This window comes from Cryptomeria japonica, chromosome 2, assembly GCF_030272615.1.
Source record: "Cryptomeria japonica chromosome 2, Sugi_1.0, whole genome shotgun sequence".
In the NCBI taxonomy this organism is placed as follows: Eukaryota; Viridiplantae; Streptophyta; class Pinopsida; order Cupressales; family Cupressaceae; genus Cryptomeria; species Cryptomeria japonica.
The window spans coordinates 92,331,044-92,354,458 of NC_081406.1; the positions used below are offsets into that span (position 1 = coordinate 92,331,044).

The 23,415-nt window shown below is 37.7% G+C and overlaps 1 protein-coding gene across 1 annotated transcript; it reads right to left on the reverse strand.

Annotated features, from left to right (window-relative positions):
• Positions 1-990: 990 nt before the first annotated feature.
• LOC131078804 (pectinesterase) lies at positions 991-4,693 on the reverse strand. The gene is made up of 3 exons (XM_058016567.2): positions 4,555-4,693; positions 3,498-4,456; positions 991-2,106 (listed from the first exon to the last, which is right to left on the reverse strand). Exons 2-3 carry the CDS (start codon positions 4,432-4,434, stop codon positions 1,421-1,423), a joined length of 1,623 nt encoding a protein of 540 aa, XP_057872550.2. The 5' UTR covers positions 4,435-4,456; positions 4,555-4,693; the 3' UTR covers positions 991-1,420.
• Positions 4,694-23,415: the final 18,722 nt, after the last annotated feature.

Genomic DNA, 23,415 nt, shown 5'->3' on the forward strand with positions numbered 1-23,415 from the left:
ATAGCAATGAATCTTTAACGTGTGTTCATACATATTGTGCCATTTTGGTACACCTTTTTTTTTTGTTTTTTTGTCTTAGATGAAGTATGTAGTTAATTAGATGTGAGACGAAATTTAATTTTGTCTTGAAAAAGTTTTCCTTTCTAGTTTCATCTCTAATGTACTTTGGACCTTACCAATTTTTGTTCTTTTATTTATCATTTTTTAGTTTTGACTTGTTAGATTATCTTTAAGTCTCTCCAATGCTCATTATTCTCCCATTCCTATTTACATCCATTTTTGCACATTCACTATATTGTTAGTTAGCATTTCAATGCACTATATTGTTAGTTAGCATTTCAATGCACCATGTTGTGATCTCAAGATATGCATTTTTTCATTTTATTTCAATCCTAGAGTGCTCATGTTCAATCTTGAGCTATTTAGGATTGACCCTAGAACCTATTTTTATAAATTACTAACTCTTGCTCCTTTTCACTTTGTCAATAATGACAATTATTCTATGAAAATCTCGATTTACATCTTAAAAGGATTACAACTACATTGGAATCATAATTTTTATCTAGACCATCTACATGCTTGTATGTGATGTTGTCCAATATACATCCAATATTGTATCATATATCTTCCCTAAAGGTATTTTTAAAAATTAATGTCTTTACACATCTTTAGATGCTAGAGATGATAATGAATCAAACTGCATACGTAGGATGTCTAATAGACCATATCCATATATCAAAGGATAAATCGACACTACTCATGATTGACCCTGAACGACTTGAAACTAATCTATGAAAAACATCAAACCTTTCCTAATTCCAAGGTAATAAATATACAAAAACGTCATACTTTTTAAAGTACCATACTCTTTACACTTTATTTCTAAAAATAACATTTCGCTTGATTATTTCCCAACTTTGGATAATTTAAATTAATGTATATAAAATATGCCGACACTTAAAGGAGTGTCGGCAATCTTTAAAATCATGATTTACTCAAATATAACTTTGACCTTGAAATGTAAATCTTAGTCGTACAAAGCCAAGATTTTTTTTAAAGTTTACAAGCTGGGGCCACAACAAATTGCACCGACTTTTGTACATTTTACGTGTGGCTGTCTTTTGATGTTAGTGTTTTCACGTAACTTCAATGCAAGTCACACCCCGTAGAGTAGAGAGTAGAGATTGACTGGTTATCATATCAATATGTACCTACCCCCAACACTACGGTAGTGTGAGTATGATGGTTTTAGAATGTACATAGCTAAATAAAGCTGCAAAAAGATATTCAGAAGACAATGATTATATCCCTGAATTGTCTTTGCAGGTGGGGCATATGGTCACGGAGTCAATTAAATCCATATATACATTTAATTCCCATGATGATTACTGTAACAAATAGCATTATGTTATATCATGTTCTAATTCAAGCCAGCAATGAAGGGTACAGTATTTATCCAAGTATCACCCGCGATCAGATTTGTTACAGTAAAAAGTTCTGCATCAGACAAGCTCATGACGTGATAACCAGGCCATTGAACTCTTTCTGCAGTTTCTGCCCGCGGTCCCCAGTTGAGATATTCTCCATAGTAGAGCGTACTCAAGGCAAAGGCTCCTCTCCATTCCATCCATCCAGCTGGCAGAACCACATCATCTATGTATGACTTGATAAAAACTGCGCGAGAGTATTCTTTCCATGGTCTCCCCAGATATGTGGGGAGTAGGCTCTTGTCTGACGCAACCTCGGGCGAAGCAGTAATGGTGCAGTTTTGAATTGAAATCCCTGTATTCTCATTTGAATCACATCTGCCTTGGGCTGTGATTATATTGCTTTGGCCTTCAATGGGTTTTCTGACGAACATGTTGCAGGTCTGGAACACCACTGCAGCGTCCCCGAATATGAAATCTACAGTGCCGTAGATGTCACATTCCCTGTAAAATTGACGGAAGGAGTGCACGTAGTGGGTGTCTTGGAAGCCGTTGATACTGCAACGGTAGAAGACTGAGAGATCGGAGATTACTTTCAGAGCAACGGCCTGACATTTTTCTGGCCCTGCTGTGTTCTCGAATGTAATATCACGAGCCATGAAACCTATCCCAATCACGGCTGCGGTCACAATTAAGCAACGTCAGAACAATTTCAACATTTAAAATACCCATAGCAACTGTTAACGATAACTGACATATAAGGAGCAACGCAATAAAGTAAGATGTTCATATTCTTTTCGCCCGAGGAAATCGATCTCTGAATCGAAAGGTTCATGAAAGATTTCGTTTGAATTGACTGCATATAGCAAAATGGGTTCAAGAAAGAAGCTCAGATGATTTGAAACAAATTAGATTGGAAAAGGGTGGACCTTCCTCTATTTTTTCTCTCCTATACTTAATCTCTTCAATAGAACCCACCTACTGATGAATTTTCAATAAACCACTTGGACAAGCAGAAATTTAGATTCTGATGTTTAAACTTAACTCTCAATCAAATAAGAGTGTATTAGATAAGAACCTATTAGAGGCTATATTTCTATGTTTGAACCTTGATTTAAGTGTTAATTTTCATGGATAAACAAATTCAAACGTATTACGTCATTTCTGATTAGAGCATTACCCTCCCTTAAAAGAGAATTCCCGTGACTACGTTCAAACTTATCTTTTCTATTGAAAACATCGGCCACCTTTGAGTCAAACGTAGCATTCATTCACGAGTCTGGATGAACAAACGTAACATCCAATTCTCGATCACGGGTCTGGAGGAGAAAACGTCATATCCAATTTCCCAACATTGGTCAGGCGTGTGGATTCATCTTCTAAAAGAGAATCCATGAGCAGGTGTGGACCTAATTTACAATAGGAAATTTCTTTTTGGACAATTCATTGACTCCCAAGCTCGGGTAGGCTAACAAAATCTAACTTTTGAAACTGAAAGATAAAAGAATGCATGGTGTCATTATATGCTATTACAGACATATAATTAGGCTAAACATGGTGAAGAGGATGATGGGACTAAGTTAGGAGATTCTCATATAATTATTAAAAAGATTTTTTTATTTTTTTTAGTAAATGTATTTGATTCAAAATTATGAATCATCGACGTTACGAAAGAGAGAATTGAATTTTATATAGACACTAAACAATAACATTCTAATAAGATTTAACATTAATGACAATAATAAAAATATCTTAATTCAATCATCACATTATACCAATATAGACATTAGATATACTCTATCTTACATTAAAAAAATAAATTTAATAACTTGAAAAGTGAATATGATCATGTTTTGAATTTTCTGTTTAGATTTGAGCGGCCCAATGCAAAAATTAAGAAAAAGCCTTAAGTAAAACCTGAGACTACAAAATTGGTTCTTAATCTTTCTCAAATTTTAAAATAAGCAACATCAGCCACTTTATGCTACGTAAATGACTTCCTTAATATAAAAAAATAAAATTATTTTAATTAATTGCCCTGGCAAAGTGTTTTCAGATAGAGTGGCTTACAGACTGTTGCAGAGCTGTAGGTAGTCCATCCATCGACATAGTTTCTGTTGCCAGTAATCACAGTAACATTTATCCCATCTCCCACCATCATAATATTTGTCTTATAAATGGGAACTTCTATATACTCCTGGTACACCCCTTCCTTAACATAGATGGCGAATCTCTCCTGGCTATTGTTCGGAGCAGCATTCAACGCTTCGTTAATTGTGGTGTAATTCCCACTGCCATCCCCTGCGACAGTCACCATATCACCAACTGAAATGCCATCATCTTGCAGAAGTCTTCTCCGATCCCCAGCAGACAACCAGGAGGGAAACCCGTCATTATTTATCCTTCCTCTTGGCATATCAGATAGCAAGCGTCGTTTGTGATGGCTTCCCACAACAGGAATATTCTTGACCAGAGCCAGAGAACTACTCAGAAGTCTCGACACATTATGCAAACTGCTGCTAAACGATGATTGTTGATTTCCACTGCTCTCTTGAAAGCCTTCCAAGCAGGTATCCTGGTTGGTTATAGCTGCACTGAGCCATGTCTGAACATCCATTGACTGCCTCCAACCTAAAGAATTACTGTTGGAATTGTTCACCTTTGACATAGACCTCTCTAAACTGTCCAACGTTATATCAAAAAGCTCCAGACAATCTTCAAGAGCAATGAGCTGTCTTTGATTGAATGCCCACCGACCCAATCGAGCAATAAGTTCAAAAACTTTTCGAGCTTCAGCAATGCTCACATTTAGAGCCATCCTTCCAAGATCTAATGCTCCCCCATCCTTTGACCCCTCAAACGACGACACAGTAGACATGCAAAATTTCGTATCCAAGGTCGAACTGCAGACAGATTGAAGAGCATCGTGACCCAATCCGTCGCTCTTTATCTGAAGACACATTAGACAGATGAGGAAAAATGCAGGCTTCAATTTAGAATGCGCCATTATACTTCTCTAAATCCCGTTCCTGAAAAATTCAGAACAAAGAACTAACATATTTAGCATTTTATCTAGGGTAAGTATGTTTTCATTTATAGAATTAAGCCATATTCAGGACCGTCGAACCTGGCCATCGATATTCTCAATAATTTGGCATCTGATGCCGTGACACAATCCTTCAAAATTTCCTCTATCGTACGTAATCTATAAAATTTCATTTAAAATTTGTTCTTAAATTCTCTCAGGATTTTTTTAATGTTTGCGATTCAATACACAAAAGGAGGTGCATTGGACTTTAGTAAACATCACAACGTGTGAAGTCTCTACAAGTAATAATATCTCAGAAGTCAACATCTTACACCAACTCCCACTTGCAGTTTCATGTGATATATTGAGTGTTGTCAATGCCTATTCAAATTTCAAATCAACACGAGAACACTGTTGATGGGGTTATCAGACAGACAATTATCCACCGTAGACAATGAAAATGTTATTTTGACCTAATACAAATCGGACATAAATAATCTAATCCTGTAAATCGTTTGATATTGATGTGACGTATAAAGATATGAAAAATAGTAAAGATGCTTCTTCTACAATAAATGCCACGTGGTGGCTACCATTTCTTAATGTCTTTTAGGGTTTGGGTTCGTGTAACATGTACGATTGGAAAAAGGAAAGTGAACTGGTTTTGTAGGAAAGTGGAAGTGGCACACTGGATTATGGAATTGGTTTTGTAGGAAGGTGGTACCGGCACACAGGATTGATTGCCTATCAAAGTATTCCAAACATATTATTATAGAAGAGTCTGTGGAATAGTAATATATACCTTTTTAATTGTCTTACCTTTCTTTTCACTAACAATCTTTTTTAGAAATGGATTTTATTTCAACATTAATAAAATATAAATATTTAATTTATCAAATAAAATAAAGAGATGGAAAAATTTATAGAAATAGGAATCTAATCAATAAGATGAAATATCTTTCACATGAAAGATGTGACAAAAAAGATTTGTTACATTGTCAAAAAGAAGAAATGAATGTAGAATTTTTTATAATATTTTTACCAAATAATAAGATGCTCTTTCTATAAAAGTAAAGACTGAACTCTAGAATGCATCTTAAAACAAATTAAGATCATAATAAATATTTTAATCGTATAAGATGAGACAAAAAACAAATGACAAAAGAAAATTTAAATAATTAGATTTATGTGAATGTTTCTCAAAGTAAAACCAATTATATAATATACTATGCTCACACCAACGCTCTTTCTTAAGTGCAACAAAGAATGATAAACACATGCAAAAATGTAAGTATAGATTTTGATGAAAAGGCTATAATAACCACCATAAAGAATTAGTTCAAATCCATATGAATTTTGTGATCACTTAAATTCAAATTCTTTTTTATTACCAAGTTTTCAAGGTGCACAGGGTGAGAGCATATGGAGATTACAACAAGGACAAGAGAACTACATTAATATATTGGCATCTAGATAACCAAATTACAATTAATGTACTAATGCAAAAGCCACTAGTAGATTACAAGTGAAATTTGATTAATTCAAAATGGTTGATTGCATGCAAATTCAATCAATGCCAAACTAGACTATCAACTCAATGCTAAATTAGTAAATAATAAAATGCAATGGATCTAGTGGTGAACTGACTAGAAGCTTCTTACAATAAAGAATTGGGATTTAGCGGTAAACCATCCAAGATCTTAAAAATATTAAACTAGCAATAAATTATCCAGTTTATAATTATTAGAAGATACACAATTATTTCATAAAGTAATAATTTTTTTAGACATTATATCAAGCATATATTCACCCTTCTAAACTTTGACATTTTTGTCACATTTAAATTCACTATTACATTTGATCTCCAAGTAAACCAACATTATAGAGCTCTCTAAAAGGTAGCTTCCACAATGATTATTCTTTGTGTATCTATAATAAGTGCAACAACTATAAGATCCAATCCCCATTATTAATGTCTTAATAAATTGATTTAATTTGAACATTGAAAATTTGAAAAAAGTTCTACATTTTCTAATAAAACATTTGAGTTTTTTGTTTATAGAATATAATCCTTTTCATAAAAATAAAATTAAAAAAATGCATTTAATTGACCTTTCAAATTCACCTTCTAAAATGACACTTCACCCTCAAAACATAAACTTTATTCACATCCTCAAAATATTTTTATTTTTTATTTATTCTTCTACTTTAAAACATCCTTCATTTCCAATGAATTCCCATCCTAAATCATCATAAGTCAAATGTAATTAGATTATAAACAAAGGGATTTCCATTAAAATACCTAAAAACCACATAGAATACCTGCATCTTTGCTCTAGTTTCATTCACTTGTACATTATGATTAAATAGTTACTTTAAATTAGACAATAAATTCATATATAGTGGGCTCCCTAGGATTGGTCCACATTGCTCAAGGATTTCTTCAAATTTCTATTTGTAAGCATAGCTAAAAGAAGTAGAGCATTGAGTATTATCAAATAATGTTTGAATTGCTTTCTCTCCAATATGATATATTTTATTTCATTTCCAAATACTACCTTTGACAAACTCTAGACAACAATTGTCATTTACTATCAACAAATAGTTGCATTCTTCAACTATTAAATGGAGAAGATTTGTGAAAAACATGTACCTTTAATAGGTGTGAGTAGACCAACATTTTGATCCTCAAGTTAGATGAACTTAATAATATGATCAATCATTTTATTATATCATTTTACATGATGACCATCTATATAAAGAATTCTATGTGTTCCTTGAAATCATAACAAACTTGCCATATCTCTGCATAACCCCAATAAATGATAATTGTGTCTAAACATGCTCAAAATAGAGACAATAAGTTTATAGAATTTGTTATGTTTGAAATAAAACATGAATTAGAGAAGAAACTCATAAAATGAGCTTTGAGAAATGCAGACTCATACATTAAATTTATAGAAAAATACATCATGAATTTTGGATTTTGGCAGCAAAGTGTTAGCTACAACATTAATAATAAGCAAGATAAGCTTGGTGTGATTGGTATGGATGATAGAAATTATCACTTGGTCGATTGAAAATGGTATGAAAAATCGTCTTAATATATTTACCAACAAACTTTTGTACATGGATAATTAATTTACCTCTTCTTACAATGTTGTGGATCCTCGAAATTCTCCCACATCCCTATTTCCAATTTTTTTATTACCAGAACTTTTCATTTAACTAACCAACAGGGCCATGCCCATTCTATAGAGCATTATATCAATCAATTCATTTTTTTGGTGGCATTCTACCTGCATAGGCCGTGACCCTTCATATTTAGAGGTATATTGTCAAATAACCCACTCGCCTTGTCTGTAGCTTCCACAAAGGTTTTGAGGTATTGTAACAAAAGGTTCACGTATTTTGTTTTCTGGCTAGAGGCTCCATTTTCTTTTGGATTTCGTTGGTGGATCTATGTGTCTTTAGTATTTCTACGAACCACATCATCTGCCCAAACTTTATGTCAAATAATTCACGTGTCACGTTGATGATTCTACATTTTGAGAGGCATCATTCAACATCTATGGGGCCTCCATGTACAAGCTCTAATTCCATAATGCAACCCTGTCTCCATGTCCCTCCAATAGCATGTCGTTCTATTCTCTACTTTTCGTATTACTTCTACTCTTATGGATAGAAACAGTTCCCATAAATATAACAGCTTCCTTCGATAAACTCTGGCACATCTATTTTGTCATTTTCCAATGGATATAAAAGATTTAACTCAATTGACTGTGTTGAAAGACTGCTCTTTCCATTTCTTTGAGACGTTTCGTGGAAAAGTCCATGTGATTTGTCTGTGCTTCAATAGGTCACAGTTCTGCTAATCCCTGAAGCATTGTGACAAACAGATCATGTCTGGTTTGTGGCTAATGCCTTTCATTTGATTTGGCATTTTATGAAAAAAATTTGACATGGTTGGCTTCTAATCATCTACGTCATATTCCATTTCAATAGGATAAAATAATTTAGAATCAATTAATTATACATATGTCGGCACAGTCTCATCTATCTCAATTTGCAACACCATGAATTTACAAATGAAAACAATAAAATTGGCATCACTACAAATACAACAAAAATTTCAAAGCTGTGACAAGAGGTAAAGGTGAGGAAACATAAAATTTGACAAGGTGACAAATTCTGCAAACGAAATTGATTAGATTGAGATAACTAAGGATGTGAGGGATGTTAACAATGTGATACAATAAGGCTCAATAAAGAAGGGACTTCAATTTGACAAAACAAAATAGGGTGTTTTGTAAGAGTTCACAATAGTGAGGATAGTAGATATCGACCCTAAGAGAAGGGAAGGAAATTCAAAAGAGGAGGATATAGATACAATATAAAGATGTATGATTGTCAAAATAAAACACTTTCTCTATTAGAATCATAAATGAGAGGAATTAGTTGTGCTAGCATTGTTCTATTGTTAGGTGTTTCCATAGTGGTGGCTTAGAGGAGAAATTAAAAATGTTGTGACTTAAAGGGCCAAAATATAAATGTTGCGGCTTAAAGGCCAAATTATATGCTAGTGTAGAGGATATGTGAGCCCCCTTAAAACTATTGTGTAATATGAAAGAAGTAGTCATTTTAAGGGGAGAATAAATTGATTATTCTAAAGAGAAAATTGCATTGAGGTAGAAAGGGGAACAAAAACAAAGAATGTGGGTTGGAAGGTGAGAATACAAGAGGGATATTATGTCTATGATCAATATAATACACAAATAATAGATAAATGTTTGTAAATGAGAATGTTTTTTGGCTAGGTGTAGTACACATAATACATTTTAATTAGTATGTCTTGGAAGGCATAAGCGATTATATTCATTTTGATTCAACTATTATCCCTCTCCCTCCTTCCCTTCCTTCCTCTCTCTCCCTCTCTATATGTATTGTAATACTCAATGTAGGTTATAAAATTCTCACTTACAACATGAATTTATTTTTTGGTATTCCAAAAAATGGTTTAAAGACATGGGATCTCACATTTCAGGACCCACGTGTTCTATTTTTATGTGCAATCTATGATTTATCCAACATATAATTCACTTTTTGTGGTGTTGACAAAATATCAATCATCATTTAACAATTCAACCACCTTTCTTTTTGTTTTGTCAATGTAGAAGAACTAAATTTCATGGTTTTCACCTAAATATGATTCTATGAACTAATATTTTCATGTTTTGAAGATACGTCTCGGCAAATAGTCTAGGAACCATGGTAACATAGCTTCTCAGGGTATAGTGGTACAAGAGGATATTATAGTACATCCTATGATCCCTCATCATAATACATTGGTTGATCCTACATCTCAACAGCATACACCGGTTGATCCTACACCCGATCCCCCAATCATACGGTGTCACATGCTCCTACAACTCCCCCTAGCATACAACTCTAACTCCATAATGCAAACCTTTCTCCATGTCATCCAATAGCATGCCATTTTGTATTTATTTCTACTCTTATGGATATAGAACCTCCACAACAACCTTCTTCGATAAACTCTACAACATACTTTCCTTATTGTCATGTTGTGGTAGATATAAAAGATTCAACTCAATTGATTGTGTTGGGAGATTGTTCTTTCCATTTCCTTGAGATGTTTTGACAAGAAGTCCACGTGATTTGTCTATGTTTCCTTATTTTAGTAAGTCATAGTTCTTCTAATCCCTAAAGCATTATGATAAACAAATCACATGTTTGGTTTTTGGATGGTGCTTTTCATTTCATTTGGCATTTTATTTAAATTTTTTAAATTTAAATTAATTAATTTTTAAATTTTGTCGTTTTGAATCATTTTCATTCATTTTTTGTATTTTTTGTGAATGTTTATTTGATTTTTCATTGAAAATATGGTTTTTTTTCATGAAAACTAGGTTTTTTTAAAATCAAATACCTAATTATTTAAATTTGTTAACTAAAATTAGTTGTTTACATTCAATTAGGTAAAAAAATGGGAGATAACAATGAAAACACTGACCAACCACAACTGCAACAACCAAACCCTCATTTGCCAAACCCCCTCTCAATTCAAGATTTGATTGCACAAAATTTGAATGAATTGAGGGGGATTGCAAAAGTATATCGTAGGATCCCTCGTCTAAACCCATTGTTTGATCCTCTCACATTGATTGTAAAAAGTATGGAAACCATGACTGAGGAGCACGATGCCGCCCTTTTGTGGCGAGATTCTATGAAGGAAAAATATGCAGATGGCTTGTCGTATAAGGATATCAAGGATCTTGAGATATCCAAAGCCAAAATCGCCTCATTATTTGTCAATCCCTGTACTGGTCAACCTGTAGATCCCAAAAAAACAAAACTTTCTATCAAATGGTGCACAAATGATGGGATTGTGAAAAACTTTTGGGATCGTTGGTGGATGGTTTTCGACAAACCACCCAACAACAATCTTGATATCCCCTTCTATTTCATAAAAAAATTATATGCTAAGTTTGTTTTACAGAAACATGTGAACTACTTTGACATCCAGCCTTTCCAGGGTGTAGGTTTAGGTATGCCCCAAAATAGACCTGGGGCAGTCAGAGTAGTCCAGGGCCCATATGTCCCCCCTCCTCCTATTGATCCCCCACCTGCAGTTCAGCACCCTGATATCATTTGTGAGGTGGCTTCACAGACCATATCGGTTATTCACTCTTTGAGTAGCCTTTTGGTTTCTCAGGCTGCGTCAGTAGCTTAGCCTACTTTTGATGGTAGCGGTGCATCGGGTGGTGCTGACACGTCATCCTCGGCTCCACACATATGCATGCCACATAGTTGTGTCATGTGTGGGCACGTATGCTTGGGTCCAGTTGGACAACCCATTGATCCTGCTATGGACAGTGCAGATTATGAGGTGCATGAGATGCATGATGCACCAGAGGTTATTACACAAACTGGAGGATACCCTGGGGAGTCCTCACATGCTAGAGGCGAGGAGGCACCATCATCATACATTGATGATGTATTGGTAAGATTTGTGTTTTCACAGTTCATGTTATATTTTAATTAAATATTTATAAATTAGATAATATTAAGTACTAATTTTTATTTACATGGTCTATTTAACAGTTGATGATCGAGGATGAGTTGAGACAGATTCAGGAGGGCACCTTGTCGGCCATTTCATTTGGCCTCGATAGCTTGACGGTACATATATTATTGCACCTAGTCGTTTGTATTTTATTGTACATACATGCTCATCATTTATATTTGTATTAATTAGATTATGTAGTAACTTGCATGTATATCTTATTTTACTCTTGTAGGGCACAAGCAACACGAGTGCGGTGCAGTGTGATTTAGGATCTAGTAGTGCAATTGGAAACAAGGGAAAGGTAATTGAATGCAAATATGATTGAATGAATAGTTTAAATAACTTATAGTGATTATACATGTCTAGACATAGATTGATAGTTTCATATACTTGTTGTGTATATATACAGAGAATCCTTGGCTTCACATCCTTGATGACTACACCCAGTATACCTGAAGAAGAAGAAGAGATGCCTCGAGTAGATGTGTGTTAATTTTATTTTTTGATTAGTAGATATAATTTGTTATTATCAGTGACAATTATATGCTAACTTGTATCAATGTCATGTTTCTAAACATATGTAGGTTGTTTATGAAAATCTTCAAAACATACCTCCTCTACCGAAGACATACATCAAGAGTCCTGCAAAGCTGAAGAGAAAACGTGGAGATGAGGTAAATATGAATAGTTCATTTTTATGTTAACTTTTCAAATGTGAATTATATAATATAACTAATATTAATCGTGGTTTGTTTTTCTTGTGTAGGATCCTTCAGAGCCGAGCAGTGCGGCAAAGAGGATCGATTTTGATGATCCATCAGCAGCTTAGGATGTTATAGATAGTTTTGGGATGCTTACATGTCTAGTTGGCATGTATATTTTGTATATGGACATACATTCATGTATTTAGACATACATTTTGTTTCAGTTGGTGTTTATGCCATATTTGTGTATGGACATACATTTGTAATCATTCGACATTTTTATATATACAGAAGTTGATATTCGATCATATAAATTGTTGCTCATCTGTGTGTGGTGTTATCATGGAAATATTTAATATTCATTCCAATAATTAACAATGGTTAATAATGGCTATTTAATGAACAATACAATCCATTTCATTTCATCGTAAGTGTTTTTTTTATAATGAACAATATAATTCATTTAATGAACAATACAATACAATTTATTTAATGAACAATACAATTCATTTAATCAACAATACAATAAAATTCACTCAATGAACAATACAATTCATTTAATGAACAATACCCTACGCATGCTCCTGTTTTGCCCCCCCACTCGATCGAACGCTCGAGGTCATACCCTACCGGCGTCGTCCCTTGAGTGCCCTAAGTGCTCAAAATTATCAAAGTTTGACAGGCCCTAACTCAGAATCTGTGGCACCTGCGAATGATCCGTTTGAACATATGGGGCCACGAGAGGGGTCCCTACAAAAGCCTATCTTGGTTTTTCAAGTTTCCCTATGGTTTTATTTGGACAGCAATTTTTCGGTTGGCAAAAAATCATCAATCTCACTCAATGGAATGTTGTCGTGTGGCCAATTTCTCGTTCATCTCATCGCGATGACGAACTGTCAACTCCAACATGTCCAGTTAGGCATAATTACCCTACGCATGCTCCTGTTTTCCCCCCCCACTCGATCGAACACTCGGGGTCATACCCTACCGGTGTCGTCCCTTGAGCGCCCTAAGTGCTCAAAATTGTCAAACTTTGACGGGCCCTAACTCAGAATCTGTGGCACCTGCAAACGATCTATTTGAACCTACGGGGCCACGAGAGGGGTCCCTACAAAAGCCTATCTCGGTATTTCAAGTTTCCCTACGGTTTTATTAGGGCAGCAATTTTTCGGTTGGCAAAAAAATCGTCAGTCTCCCTCAATAAAATCCAAAATAAAATCAGCAATACTCACTTCTCTTGAGACTAATTCGCATCTAGAACCTTCACCTCCACTCTTCACAGTATATTTCACTGTCTTGTATCTTTTTTTCTCAACATAATTATTTCCAAACTCGTGTTCACTGCCCTCATGAAAACATGAAACAAACTTTGACAACCCACCGCATTTTGAGCACTTCTCATTCAAACAATAATTTCTATAGAAATAGCAGCCATCATCTCTAGGGCATAAAAATAGATCTTGCAAGTCTCTTGATGATCTCGGAAATAACATTGCACCACACTCCTACAACATCTCATTAGTATGCATCGTAGAACGAATATGACATAAAAGTTCATGGTACATTGAAAACTCCACATGGTACTTGCAACAACAGGTATTGTGAATCTTAAGAGGAACACAATAAAATGGTTTCAAAGATTCAAAGGCCCTTTGTGATATTTGCAAAGTTGGATGTAATTCACAAAAAAATTTGTACAACATTGTTTGGCTTGATTCCAAGAAATGTTTGGGATGCGGTGTGCGGTCTTGGTTGCCGATTCTTAATTTCAAAATGTCCTTTACATTGGGTGACACTCTAGAATTAGAGTGCCAAAATTGTTGAATCTCTTCCTTCACATTGTCAGTCAACTTTCTATCAACACGTGGAAGCCTCCCACCAAATGCCCATGTATCTTGTTGAAGTGGATCGTCAAGTCTTTGTCTTCGTGCAAGTGCTCTATCCAAAGTTTTATGGTTTATGTTAAAATCAACACAAGTTTGTCTCATTTGATGAGCCTTCCTCAATTGATGGCTTACTAAGGAGGTTGTAATCACTCTTCGAGCGGCTCTCTTATCTCTTTCTTTGGTATTCTTTCCAATAGAATTGAGAGCGTCAAATATATTTTTTGCAATAATAGAATTTCTCTTTGTTTTCTTGTTCATACAAATCTTCAATTTGTTTAGCAATGGTCTCATCTTTATCATCTTTAGCAATTGAACAAAGAGTTGGCATTGCTCGGTCAATGTCTTATTGCTAAAATTTTGGTTGAAAAGTTTTGTAGCCCACAACCAAACGGTTCTTGTTGACCTCTTGCCTTCAAGATTCGCAATAGTGTTCTCATCGATTTCAAATAACCATTTTGGGGTTCTTGAAGGTCTTGGATTTGGAATTTGTCTTTCATCCATGAGAGGGTCTTCATTTCTAAAGTAATTAGGTGTTACATATGGTTCACTTGGTGAGGCAATTCCACCTTCAATGTTAAAGTTTTCCACATTTTGACCTCCTATGTCAAAATTTTCCACATGTTGAGCATTTTCATTATCACTTTCAACATTTTCAAAATTTTCAATATTTTCACTTTCAAAATCTACATTTTCAGTTTCAATAACTTGTGGCACATTTTCCACATGTTGAGCATTTTCATTATCACTTTCAACATTTTCAATATTTTCACTTTCAAAATCTATATTTTCATTTTCAATAACTTGTGGCACATTTTCAATTTCAATTTCCTCTTCAGTTGAAGTAACATTAGCAATATTTAACATACCTTGTCTTCTCCTCCTATGACATTCTCTATCTCTTTCTCTATACACTTCAACTTGGTCATTTGAAAGTTTTCTTTTGCATTTAGACTTTCGACAACTACTATTCCCCATTTCCCTCCACACATATGCTCCTTCGTGATTGACAATGTAAGTTTTCACTTTAAGAATCTCCCAAAAGCACTAATTTGTCTCTAGCTATCTGCAACCCCATGATCATCGACAGAAAACATAGGACCCAGACTGTCGGCCCTTGGAATCAACAGAATGGCCCACAAACCCTTTTTTTTTTGGTTTTTAGTACCAAAATCAGATATCCGATTTTAGTACAAAAATATGTGGTCCCCCAAAAAAATTCCTGTTGCCGCCATTTACGAACTAAATTGCCACATGGTAGAAATCCGATATCCGATTAAATCCGATATCGGATTTTATTGGTCATATTTTAGAGAGAGAGAGGAGGAGGAGAGGGAGAGAGAGGGAGAGACAAACAGACAGATAGACAGACAGACAGAGAGACACAGACACAGACACAGACAGAGAGAGAGAGACAGAGGGAGAAAGAGAGAGAGGAGGAGAGAGAGAGAGAGAGAGAGGAGGAGGAGGAGGAGGAGAGGGAGAGAGAGAGAGAGAGTAGAGAGAGAGAGGAGGAGGAGAGGGAGAGAGGGAGAGAGAGAGAGAAAGGAGAGAGAGAGAGGAGAGAGAGAGAGAGAGAGAGAGAGAGAGGAGAGGGAGAGAGGGAGAGAGAGAGAGAGAGAGAGAGGAGGAGGAGGAGAGGGAGAGAGAGAGAGAGAGAGAGAGAGAGAGAGAGAGAGGAGAGAGAGAGAGAGAGAGAGAGAGAGAGAGGGGGGGGGAGAGAGAGGGAGGGAGAGAGGGAGAGAGAGAGAGAGGAGGAGAGGGAGAGAGAGAGAGGGAGAGAGAGAGAGAGAGGAGGAGAGGGAGAGAGAGAGAGAGAGGAGGAGAGTGAGAGGGAGAGAGAGAGAGAGAGAGAGGAGGAGAGAGAGAGAGAGGGAGAGAGGGGGAGAGAGAGAGAGAGAGGGAGAGAGAGGGAGAGAGAGACACAATATGACCCCTAACGACATGATTTGGTGTCTTAAGGGGTTCGATGGTGTCATTAAGGGTCATATGGTGTCCATAGGGGTCATATGGTGTCCCATGAACCCTTATGACCTCTTAGGACACCATATGACCCCTAATGACACCATATTGGGTCGCTTTGGGTCATATTGTGTCCTAAGGGGTCATATTGTGTCTTAAGGGGTCCTATGGTGTCCCAAGACACCATATGACCCCTATGGACACCATAGGACCCCTAACGACACCATAGGACCCCTTAAGACACCAAATCATGTCGCTAGGGGTCATATTGTGTCCTACGACCCCGTACGACACAATATGATCCCTAACGACATGATTTGGTGTCTTAAGGGCTCCTATGGTGTCGTTAGGGGTCATATGGTGTCCATAGGGGTCATATAGTGTCTTGGGACACCATAGGACCCCTTAAGACACAATATGACCCCTAACGACACAATATGACCCAAAGCGACCCAATATGGTGTCATTAGGGGTCATATGGTGTCCTAAGAGGTCATAAGGGTTCATGGGACACCATATGACCCCTATCGACACCATATGACCCCTAACGACACCATAGGACCCCTTAAGACACCAAATAATATCGTTAGGGATCATATTGTGTCGTACGAGGTGTGACCCCTAACGACACAATATGACCCAAAGCGACCCAATATGGTGTCATTAGGGGTCATATGGTGTCCTAAGAGGTCATAAGGGTTCATGGGACACCATATGACCCCTATCGACACCATATGACCCCTAACGACACCATAGGACCCCTTAAGAAACCAAATAATATCGTTAGGGATCATATTGTGTCGTACGGGGTCGTAGGACACAGTATGACCCCTAACGACATGATTTGGTGTCTTAAGGGGTCATATGGTGTCGTTAGGGGTCATATGGTGTCGTTAGGGGTCCTATGGTGTCTTGGGACACCATAGGACCCCTATGGACACCATATGGTGTCGTTAGGGGTCATATGGTGTCGTTAGGGGTCATATGGTGTCTTGGGACACCATAGGACCCCTTAAGACACAATATGACCCCTAACGACACAATATGACCCAAAGCGACCCAATATGGTGTCATTAGGGGTCGTATGGTGTCCTAAGAGGTCATAAGGGTTCATGGGACACCATATGACCCCTATGGACACCATATGACCCCTAACGACACCATCGGACCCCTTAAGACACCAAATCATGTCGTTAGGGGTCATATTGTGTCCCACGACCCCGTAAGACACAATATGACCCCTAATGTTATGATTTGGTGTCTTAAGGGGTCCTATGGTGTTGTTAGGGATCATATGGTGTCTTGTGACACCATAAGACCCCTTAAGACACCAAATTGTATCGTTAGGAGTCATATTGTGTCCTACGACCCCGTAAGACACAATATGACCCCTAACGACATGATTTGGTTTCTTAAGGGGTCCTATGGTGTTGTTAGTGGTCATATGGTGTCCATAGGGGTCATATGGTGTCTTGGGACACCATAGGACCCCCTAGGACACAATATGACCCCTAACGACATGATTTGGTGTCTTAAGGGGTCTGATGTTGTCGTTAGTGGTCATATCGTGTCCATAGGGGTCATATGGTGTCCCATGAACCTTTATGACCTCTTAAGACACCATATGACCCCTAATGACACCATATTGGGTCACTTTGGGTCATATTGTGTCGTTAGGGGTCATATTGTGTCTTAAGGGGTCCTAGGGTGTCCCAAGACACCATATGACCCCTATGGACACCATATGACCCCTAACGACACCATACGATCCCTTAAGACACCAAATCATGTCGTTAGGGGTCATATTGTGTCCTACGACCCCGTAGGACACAATATGACCCAAAGCGACCCAATATGGTGTCATTAGGGGTCATATGGTGTCTTAAGGGGTCCTATAGTTTCCCAAGACACCATATGACCCCTATGGACACCATATAACCCCTAACAACACCATAGGACCCCTTAAGACACCAAATCATATCGTTAGGGATCATATTGTGTCGTATGGGGTCGTAGGACACAATATGACCCCTAACGACATGATTTGGTGTCTTAAGGGGTCCTATGGTGTCGTTAGGGGTCATATGGTGTCCATAGGGGTCATATGGTGTCTTGGGACACCATAGGACCCCTTAAGACACAATATGACCCCTAACGACACAATATGACCCAAAGCGACCCAATATGGTGTCATTAGGGGTCATATGGTGTCTTAAGGGGTCCTATCGTGTCCCAAGACACCATATGACCCCTATGGACACCCTATGACCCCTAACGACACCATAGGACCCCTTAAGACACCAAATAATATCGTTAGGGATCATATTGTGTCGTACGGGGTCGTAGGACACAATATGACCCCTAACGACATGATTTGGTGTCTTAAGGGCTCCTATGGTGTCATTAGGGGTCATATGGTGTCCATAGGGGTCATATGGTGTCTTGGGACACCATAGGACCCCTTAAGACACAATATGACCCCTAACGACACAATATGACCTAAAGCGACCCAATATGGTGTCATTAGGGGTCATATGGTGTCCTAAGAGGTCATAAGGATTCATGGGACACCATATGACCCCTATGGACACCATATGACCCCTAACGACACCATATGACCCCTTAAGACACCAAATCATGTCGTTAGGGGTCATATTGTGTCCTACAACCCCGTAAGACACAATATGACCCCTAATGTTACGATTTGGTGTCTTAAGGGGTCCTATGGTGTCGTTAGGGATCATATGGTGTCTTGTGACACCATAAGACCCCTTAAGACACCAAATTGTGTCGTTAGGGGTCATATTGTGTCCTACGATCCCGGAAGACACAATATGACCCCTAATGATATGATTTGGTGTCTTAAGGGGTCCTATGGTGTCGTTAGGGGTGATATGGTGTCCATAGGGGTCATATGGTGTCTTGGGACACCATAGGACCCCTTAGGACACAATATGACCCCTAACGACATGATTTGGTGTCTTAAGGGGTCTGATGGTGTCGTTAGGGGTCATATGGTGTCCATAGGGGTCATATGGTGTCCCATGAACCCTTATGACCTCTTAGGACACCATATGACCCCTAATGGCACCATATTGGGTCGCTTTGGGTCATATTGTGTCCTAAGGGGTCATATTGTGTCCTAAGGGGTTGTATGGTGTCCCAAGACACCATATGACCCCTATGGACACCATATGACCCCTAACGACACCATAGGACCCCTTAAGACACCAAATCATGTCGTTAGGGGTCATATGGTGTCCTAAGGGGTCATAGACCACAATATGACCCCTTAGGACATAATATGACCCAAAGCGACCCATTATGGTGTCATTAGGGGTCATATGGTGTCCTGAGAGGTCATAAGGGTTCATGGGACACCATATCACATAACTATCATTAGGGGTCATAGTTATGGGTCGTAAGACACAATATGACCCCTAACGACATGATTTGGTGTCTTAAGGGGTCCTATGGTGTCCCAAGACACCATATGACCCCTAACGACACCATAGGTCCCCTTAAGACACCAAATTGTGTCGTTAGGGGTCATATGGTCTCTCTCTCTCCTTCCTTCTCTCTCTCTCTCTCTCTCTCTCTCCCCCTCCCTCTCTCTCTCTCTCTCTCTCCCTCTCTCTCTCTCTCCCCCCCTCTCTCTCTCTCTCTCTCTCTCTCTCTCTCTCTCCCTCTCTCCCTCTCCTTCTCTCCCTCTTTAAAATATGACTAATAAAATCCGATATACGATTTAATCGGATATCAGATTTCTGCCATGTGGCAGTTTACTTCATAAATGGCGGCAAAGGGAAATTCATCGGGGACTGCAAATTTTTGTACTCAAATTTTCAAATTTCAAATTTCGGCTTGGGAATGCTTTGGTATTAGGCTTGGAAGTTACAAGCCTGGAAAGTCAACTGAAAAAACGTGTTTTTCAGTATTCCCTGGTTTTCCAAACTTTACACTAGTCGCTGATGACTTTTTTTGTAGCCAAAATTGATAAAATGAAAAGGGTTTTTTAAGGACGTTCCCAACTTTCCAACAATATAAGGCTTGTCTTATTTCGACTTTAGTAAATGATTATTATTTATTTTCTAATTGAATTCTGACAATAGTCCTGATTGATATACTGATTGAAAAACACTCATAACTTTCAAATGGTATAACATTTTTTGAAACCGAAACATGTATCACATCCTATGCTTTGTCTACTATAGGGAAAAATTAAAAAAAATTAAATTTCATAAGGTTTTGACCAAGTTAAGGTGGTCAGACGTAGGAGTTTTTGAATTTCTGAAAAGCTGTAGTAAAAAAATCATAAATAATTATTTAATTCATAAAAATTTAAAAAAAAATATGTGTCACATCCGGACATGAGTCTAATACTTATATTATAAATATTATAAAAAAATATTAAGATTTGATTTTGATTAGGGTGGTCAAACATACATCTACTTCTTATTTTTTTCCTGAAATTTTAGTACCACTGCATTGAAATTTGAAATTTTCATCAAATAAGATTTTTTTTTTCCAAAAAACAACTAGTAGCTTAGAAACTACATTCAATTTTCTATTATTCTCTTCTTACATATTTTAAAAATAATTTTCACAACTTATTCAAATTTTCATGTCAAGTTGCATAACTCTGATTTTTCTGAAATTTCATTGCCACTTAAGGGCCTGTTTTGGCACACCATGATCCTGCACATACCCATTAGATTTGAAATTGATTTTTTGCAATTTAAGTGTATACCTTGATGAAGCTTGCTTCAATCCTCACACAAGGGTTTTAGGATTTTATGTAGAATGTCTTCATAGAAGTTTGATAATGGATGCCATGTTGTGCTTGAACTTGACTTCACTTCTCCTTCAATGCTTGATGTATGCTTGGTTGATTTCTCACTTGAATAGAATTTAAAATATTGATTGAGGTTATTAGACTGTAAAGCGGAAAATCGCGATCGAACCCTAGTTTCTCTCCCCTCTTCCAACTCCAAGGAGAGAGAAGGGAGATTCACTAGGGTTGATGGTTTTCACTTAGGGGAGAGACTTTACATTCAAAAGAGGGGTTGAAACCCACAAGATCCAATCCTACACAATGCAAGATTGGATGCTAAATGTGTTTCAAGGGTTAAGAAAGCAAGGCTACCCTCTTTTGTAAAGAATGTTGATAGAAGAATTAAGCTAGGAATGCATAGAAAGTGACAAAGATTCGCTTATAAACTAAGATAGGGATACAGTATGAAGCTGCGGACCTGGAATTAGCAGTAAAATGTCGATACGGCGCTGTCCTGCAAATTTGAGCGAAAGTTGCTGGGACGATGGCGCCCGGCGCCACGGTCCTCCGAAAAATCTGCGAAACGAAGGGGGATCTGTTCGTCTCTGCACAAGGATTCCAGATCTTCAATTTCAGTCGCGTACCTGCAACCTACACACAGAAAAGTGAAGACGATTGGGGGGTTAGGGATTAGGGGTTTGCCTTTAGGTCAAACCCCGGTTTTGGAATTAACCAAGAAATGAGCAATGCTGTAAATGTAAATGTCTGTAATGTAAAACAAGTACTAATACCTTGTTGTAAGGATGTTTGTATCCTTATGTGCGAAGGTATAGATGTTGTATGTTGTATGTTGTAGTAGTATGTAGTAAGTGATCTCCTCTTCAATGGTTGAATCCTTGTCTTGAATGCAACACTTAGCCTTGAATGGAGACTTGAAATGATCAATTGCTTGAAGGAATGCTTGAATACTTGAATGCTTGAGTATAGTTTCCACACCTTTTCCATCATATCAAATGAAAGAGGAAAATGTAGTTTATATACTTGTCAATTAGGGCTGATAGACTGATTTTCCCAACCTTAGGCCGACCATGAAAGATAATTTTCCAATTTGCAAACATAAAGACCCGAAGTCCAAAAGAGACCGGGCCCAAAATAGGACCCAGGGACCAGGGCGCTGGGCGCCATGGTCCTGGGGACCAGGGCGCTGGGTGCCCTGGTCCTGAAGGACCAGGGTGCTGGGTGCTCTGGTCCCACCTCCCGGGACAGCAGGGTGCAAAGGAGGTTCAGGCCAGGGTGCAAGAAAATGCAGTTTTTGGTGTCATAATCAAGTTTCGGGGTCTCCATTCAGGTTGCGTGTTGCGTCGCCATTGTGAAGACCGAAATGCAGTCGAAATTGCAAGTGTCGCAATTTTAGGACGCTACATTTAGCCCCCACTTTAGCAGGAGTATAAGCGTACGCTCATACTTCCGGTAAAGTACAAGGAAACAATATTGAAAGACTTTCACCATGTCAAGGAGGCAAGATACACCAAGCCCCCAGTGGACTAAGGATTTTACGACTTCGATTGACAAAGTAAAAGGGAAGATCACGAGGGAGAACCATGACTGTCAGTAGTAAGGTTCCCTCACTATGAGTCATGCAAGAGAAATACCGAAAATTTTCAAGGCAAAGCTGAGTTCTCCAAGAAATTTTCATGTATCCTGAAGGGATAGACAGGGTGTATGCCCCCCTACGTTAAAGCGATCGCACACGCCTCAACGGGGGTGATTATTTTAACATAGTGATACACATAAGAAATGAGAAAGGAGCACGTTATCGCAAGGATTTAGCCCCCAAGTGTGAGATAAACCCAAGGATAATAGACACAAAACACAAAGCACGAGGTGACTTCGCTTTCCTCGGGGTCAGTATGCTGTATGATAATTCATGTATATCATATGTATGTATGCATAATTGTTCTTCATTCCCCAATCAAGGAAGGTCACCTAGAAGAAGGGAACACATGTGTCTTTTGAGTCAACATGAGAGAGACCAAAAGAGATCTCAATGCTTTGCATCATCCTCAAGTAGACAACACTAAGGTCAACAAATAGAAGAATGAGAATAACATATAGAAGAAGTAACACAAGAGAGGAGGAGAGAATCTGCTATGCTAATGTAACTAGTCTAGCACGTCATCTACCCCCCGATCTTGCTGATCAATGTTTCGGGAAGGTAGGGAACACGCTAGAGGAGGAACATTCAACACAGCAGATGGAGCTATCACAAGATCCAAATAAGGGCTATGTTCATGTTCCAAGCCATGTTGTTCTTGTCTAGGAGCTAGGATAAGTGCTTTAGAAAATTCATTAGATAAATGGTTATCAATATCAACAAGTTCATATTCACTATCAGAAGCAAGAGGAGTAACATTTTCATCATGAATAACATTTTCATCTATATCATCATCAAGATTTATAAAAATAGGATCTTTAACTCGTACAGGATCAAGACCATCATGCATCTTATGTTTAGGAGATTTCGGCTCAATCGTCAGCTGAGGAGAAAAT